Source organism: Lagopus leucura, unplaced genomic scaffold, assembly GCF_019238085.1.
Source record: "Lagopus leucura isolate 7727_CA_CO unplaced genomic scaffold, USGS_WTPT01 Super-Scaffold_100001, whole genome shotgun sequence".
NCBI classification, from domain to species: Eukaryota; Metazoa; Chordata; class Aves; order Galliformes; family Phasianidae; genus Lagopus; species Lagopus leucura.
The window spans coordinates 47,840,368-47,845,774 of NW_024962262.1; the positions used below are offsets into that span (position 1 = coordinate 47,840,368).

The window sequence follows — 5,407 nt, forward strand, 5'->3', positions numbered from 1 at the left end:
CCTAATCCAGTGTGAAACTGTGGGACAGCTGTGAGTGCAGCTTACTAACACCCTTGTAAATATAAGAAGAGGGTCATCAGCACTGCAGGACAGGATTTCCAACCAGAAACAAGGGGGACATCCCTTTCCACACAGCTCAGGGGCTGAGGCATGGTCTTTGAGTTTCTATCTGCAGGGAATTAGATACAGGCTAAGAATCAAATGCAGCAGCACAGCAGCAGTTTTCCATCTATCCCATCTAATCTCCATCTGCCATTTGGTACCTTGTTTCCTACAGAGACAAGGGGGGAGGCCTGCAGCATATTCTGTTTTAAGCAGTGATGATGTCTGTCAGCATGGAGTAATGAAGGGCTGCTACTTGTTACAGGGGCTTACATTCTGCAGTTTGACCTCAGGTGCAGGCAGAGTGAAATCTAGTTGCTAGCAGGTAATACTAAACAAAAGCACAGCATTAAAAAGCTTAATGGCTAACAGATAGGAAAAGAAGCTTATAGAAATCAATCTTTCAATCTTGTTTTTAATAAATAACATAAAAAAGCAGAAGTCTATCTGACAATTTCACAACACAAATCACATTAACAGTGTCATATTCTCACATAACAGATTCCACTTGCTGTGCAACTCATAATCTTGTGGACATGTTCTCAGCAATGTGCTTGACAGTGCAGTGGTTTCGTTTGGGCAAAACTTACTGCCTGTAAGGCTCTTCACCAGCTCACTGCACAGCGCTGGCGGAAGCCACTGCTGCGGCAGATCAATGTCACAGGCTTCAATTCTTCCATGCTTTACATCCATGTCCACTTTAACATCAAGTACAGAATCTTTATAGATCATGTTAAAACACGTGCTAACACTGAACTTCGGTGTCTTTCCATACACCCATTCCCAGGTTTGTAGTTCTTTAGATTTATCATTGATTCCAGGAAGCACAGTCTCATCAGTTGGATTTATTAAGGTGATGTGATGATCTATTCTGTGCTGCGTGGCATATTCTTCAGCAATGGCATCCAGCAGCATCTCACAAGTTAAGCTAGGATCCTCTTCAAAGAGGTTTTTCACTGAGGCAGGCACACTGGGAGTGGCACTGCTTTTCAGTCCTTTATAAGGACTCTTCAGTACAGAAGATAAAACAAATTTATTGGCATTACAGAGTAAGGTACAGTGGTGATAAGCAGTTGTCCGCCCCAGCTTTGCAGCAGTACCTGAGATTTTGTACTGCCCATCTAGCAAGATGTCATACCTGTTGGTGACATGGATATCTAACTGTGGCCGCAAGGCTTTCAGTGCCTTCACAACTAGTTTCAAGTTTTCCATTCGCTCATATTTTTTCCTGGCTGTGAAGAAAGTCAGATTGATATTGCCTAAGTCATGGTATACCGTCCCACCCCCGCTCCTCCTCCGGGCTAGCTTTATGTTCTTTTGCCTCATCAGCTGAAGGTTGCACTCCTGCCAGGGATTCTGGTGTCTTCCTATTACCACAGCTGGGGAATTTCTCCACAGGAAAAGGACTTGCCGGTTCTCCAAATTCATGTGGTCATGGATCCAGTCCTCCACTGCTAGATTTTGGTAAACATCGTTAGACAGAGACTGGATGATGAGTCCCCCACTAGTTGTGCCTCCAAAGCCAGCTCTGGGAGTCCTGAGAAGGCACGACAGCGGCAGGCAGCTTTTGAATGAGGACTGCAGCACCATGGTCTTAACAACGGAACGGTGGGCAAAAGGCCTGTTTGTGCTGGTAGAGCTGAATGTGGCACATGCGCAGCCCGCAGTTGTGACAGGGAGGAGCTACTGGTTGCAGTCATGATGCAGTCATGCTCTTTCCAAAGTAGCAATGTTCTTAAACTGCCGCGAGTAGAAATGTTTTCCTCTGGAGGCTCCTGATGCTGTCCCACCCCGACGCGAGCTGAGTATAGAAGCTGGGGCTGTCGGAGGTGCTCCTCCTTGCAGCAGGCTATCCTCGGTGCCTGGAAGGCCAAGGGAACAAATGGGACCGATTCTCCCCCTCACTCAACCCACGCATTTCGGTGCATATCGCTCGGTGCATATCGCACCAGCAGCCAGCAGCTCCCTACAGACACTTCAGCCGAGCCCTCCTGCCCGCCGAGTGCAGCCCGCCCGGGCCGCCATTGCTCAACGAACACAACAGCTCCCTCACCGTTCTCCCGTACGGCGGCAAGCCTCGTCGCGAGGCACCGAAGCGACGCACCCCCAGCCACCATCGCGTCTCCTCCCCCCATTTCCTACTCACCGCGGGGAGGGATGACAGTGCGCGGGCACGGCCACCAGACGCGCCACAACAGCTCGGCGGGCTCCTCAGTCCCTTCCGCTTCCCGGGTTAGAGGTGCGGGAGGCGGGTGCTTCTTCGAGTCTGCCATAAGCCTCCCGGAGCTGCAGTTTGATCTTCAGAGGAGTCCGTATCTCTTGCTGGTGTACCATAAAGGATGCATTGCATGCTTTTATCTTGCATTTTTCCTCAATATGGGAGTCTCAAGACCTGAAGGAATTGTACGTTAAAACGTTGGGAGAATGGCTCATATTCATTCTCACAGATTATTCCTCTGCAACAGTGACAGATGGGAAGTAATTTTTCTTCCTAGTTCTAAAAACAGGTGATTTAGGAAGAAACAGCAGGCTGGTATCATTCCAGTGAAACAGCAAAATCATTTGCAGGAGCAGTTTGGGAATATAGCCCCAGAATGTATGTATGTGCTCCAAAAGTAATGCCTCCTATTTATTTGCATGGAAACTACAACAAAGCACATAACAACACTGTTTGATAGGGCAAATTCCCAGCTAAAAAACACTGTGTTTCAACATAGCCACCACCATTTGCTATGCGTTTTTGCAGTGATGAACAAGTGCCTACCTGTCATGCTTTTAACAAAATGCAGCAGTGGACGTGGCCCGCTGTCACTGTCACCACTGCTGAAATGCACCACCTCATTGTGCTCACATCCACTGTTTGGTCTCCATTAACATTCAGCAAGTGTCAGTGAATTTCAATGAGTACCATTTTTTTCTGCATGGAGGAATTCAGTGATCCACCTTTGCTTCATCCACTTCATCCATGTCAGACACCATTGTGTCAGACTGCCTCTCTGCTGCCATCTGTCACATGGCAACAAAATGTAATGGGATGTTGGTGGAAAGGTTCAGCCTCTACTGCCATCCCACCAACATCCACCTCTGATGTCATAGGTCAACATCATAAAATGGCAGGCATTACTTTCAGAGCATCCCTTGTGTGTTCATTTTACCAACAGAACTGATAATAATGGAGCTTGAATTGCCTTTACCTCTGATTAAATAGGTAGTTGTACAATAACTATATTCCCTGCAAAGTGAAAGAAAAAAATGCAGACAAAAGACAAGAGGCTACCAAGATTACCAACGTGAGCTTGGGGTTGTTTCATACTGAAGAAATGGATCATTCAGAGCAAGAACATTTCTTAACCAAGGTCTTAAATGTGTGGTTGTAGTAGTGCAAGCAAAGTGTAAGAAACACTTACATGTGAGTGCTGGTGGTGGTTGGTGAGTGACTCTAAAAGGAGCCTGACTTGATGTGTGTCCCAGCACTTAGCATGTTGTTTTATTGCATTTAAGGTAGATTAGTTTTGTGATAGCAGCTTTCTGCTAAGGCAAAGTGTTCTGAAATGCATTGGATAAAAAGCATGTGGATTTTGTCCATAAAAATGTGTTGATGCTCCACGAATTAGTCAGTGTTTGAGATGGTTGGTAGAATGCAAAAGTGAATGCTGCTCAGAGGAAATGCAGTGCATCCTCTGGGACTGCTGACGTTACTAGAAAACAAACCAAACTCTGGAGTATTTGTTTCCCGTTTAGCATTTGGCTCATGGAGGTTTGCTATGTATTTCTACAGTTAGCCACCGGGTGTCAGTAAAAACGTACTGTGAGCTGTTAGATGTTTTTCAAGCTGAAAATAGCCTGACCAAGGCAATTCTCCTTTCCTTAATTAGAAGCAGAATGTGCTAGAAAAGTAAAATGTGCAGAACACTAAGGTGGACAGTTAAAAATGTCTTGGCTCTGTTTCTTATATGCTGATAGATAAAATGCATATTCAGCTGCAAGTACCTTTCCTGAAAAGTGGCTATTTTTAAAGACAAACCCACTGAGATCATTAGACATATTCTAGCAATATACAATAAGTACAGATTTATGAACTGGATTATATTGCATTGTAATCCAGCAGAAGATCCCAATAAACGAGTAAAATCTCAGAATATAGATTCACTCTGTGGTAGGATCCAGCACAAACTGCTTAGTGACACGATTCCCAAATTCCTGTCAGGAGTGCAGCTCTGGAATTAACCTTTGGGTGCAGAAATCCCAAACCCAATGTGCACTCTGCTGTGTGAGGCAAATAGCCAACTGTATAACTGATGTTAATTTTCTCAGAGCCGAGAGCAACAACCCAAAGAGGATGTAGTTCTTTCTTCATATGCTCTAGCAGATGTTGAATTATACATAAAAATAATGCTTGAGGCATGAGCAGGAAGAAGGCTCGCATTAGTAGAAGAGAGGTTGAGCAAAGCAGCAGTAATGCCATCTTCCCTGGCGGGCTCCACTAACACCTTTCAAGACTTGGCTTTAAATGTCCAATTTGCCAGTTGTGCCACAGGAAGTGGCGCTCCAGATACTCTGACTCTGCTGCACTAGTCTTGAATCACAGGCTTTGAAAAGTTTCCAGAAATGTGACACATCCAGCTCCAGAGATTTTTGCATTTTCTGTGACATCTTAACAGTGTAACTACTGGGGGTCTTTGTTTTTTTCATGGAAAGTAAATAAGTCACACTCAGCCTGTTGCTGCTGTGGCTTCAAGTCCTGTGGCCCTGATATCAACATATGAGAGGCCACTTTATATCTTAAAGAAAACCATACAGGTACAAGAACAAAATCAACATAACTTCATTCCTAAAATGAGTGTTCATGGAAAAGAGTTTTCCTAGAACCTGAAATGCTGTCTTTTCACATCTCTCTCGGAAATAAAAATGAAGAAAGGTTGAGGGAACTGGGCTTGTTTAGCTTGGAAAAGGCTATGGGGAGACCTCATTTTGGCCTTCCAGTATTTGAAGGGAACTTTTAAATAGGAGGGGGAATGGCTTTTTACGAGGGTGGATGGTGATAGGACAAGGGGGAATGGTTTTAAACTGAGACAGGGGAGGTTTAGGTTAGATATTAGGAGGAAGTTCTTCACTCAGAGGGTGGTGACACACTGGAACAGGTTGCCCAAGGAGGCTGTGGATGCCCCATCCCTGGAGGCATTGAAGGCCAGGCTGGATGTGGCTCTGGGCAGCCTGGTTTGGTGGTTGGCGACCCTGCACATAGCAGGGGGTTGAAACCAGATGATCATTGTGTTCTTTGCAACCCAGGCCATTCTATGATTCT

The 5,407-nt window shown here is 45.3% G+C and overlaps 1 protein-coding gene across 1 annotated transcript; it reads right to left on the reverse strand.

Annotated features, from left to right (window-relative positions):
- Positions 1–503: 503 nt before the first annotated feature.
- On the reverse strand, positions 504–2,334 carry LIPT1 (lipoyltransferase 1). Its single transcript, XM_042867505.1, is given in 3 exon segments — positions 504–1,748; positions 1,751–1,964; positions 2,249–2,334. Coding segments are annotated over 2 exon segments (1,230 nt in total). The 5' UTR covers positions 1,803–1,964; positions 2,249–2,334; the 3' UTR covers positions 504–570.
- Between the last annotated feature and the right edge of the window lie 3,073 nt (positions 2,335–5,407).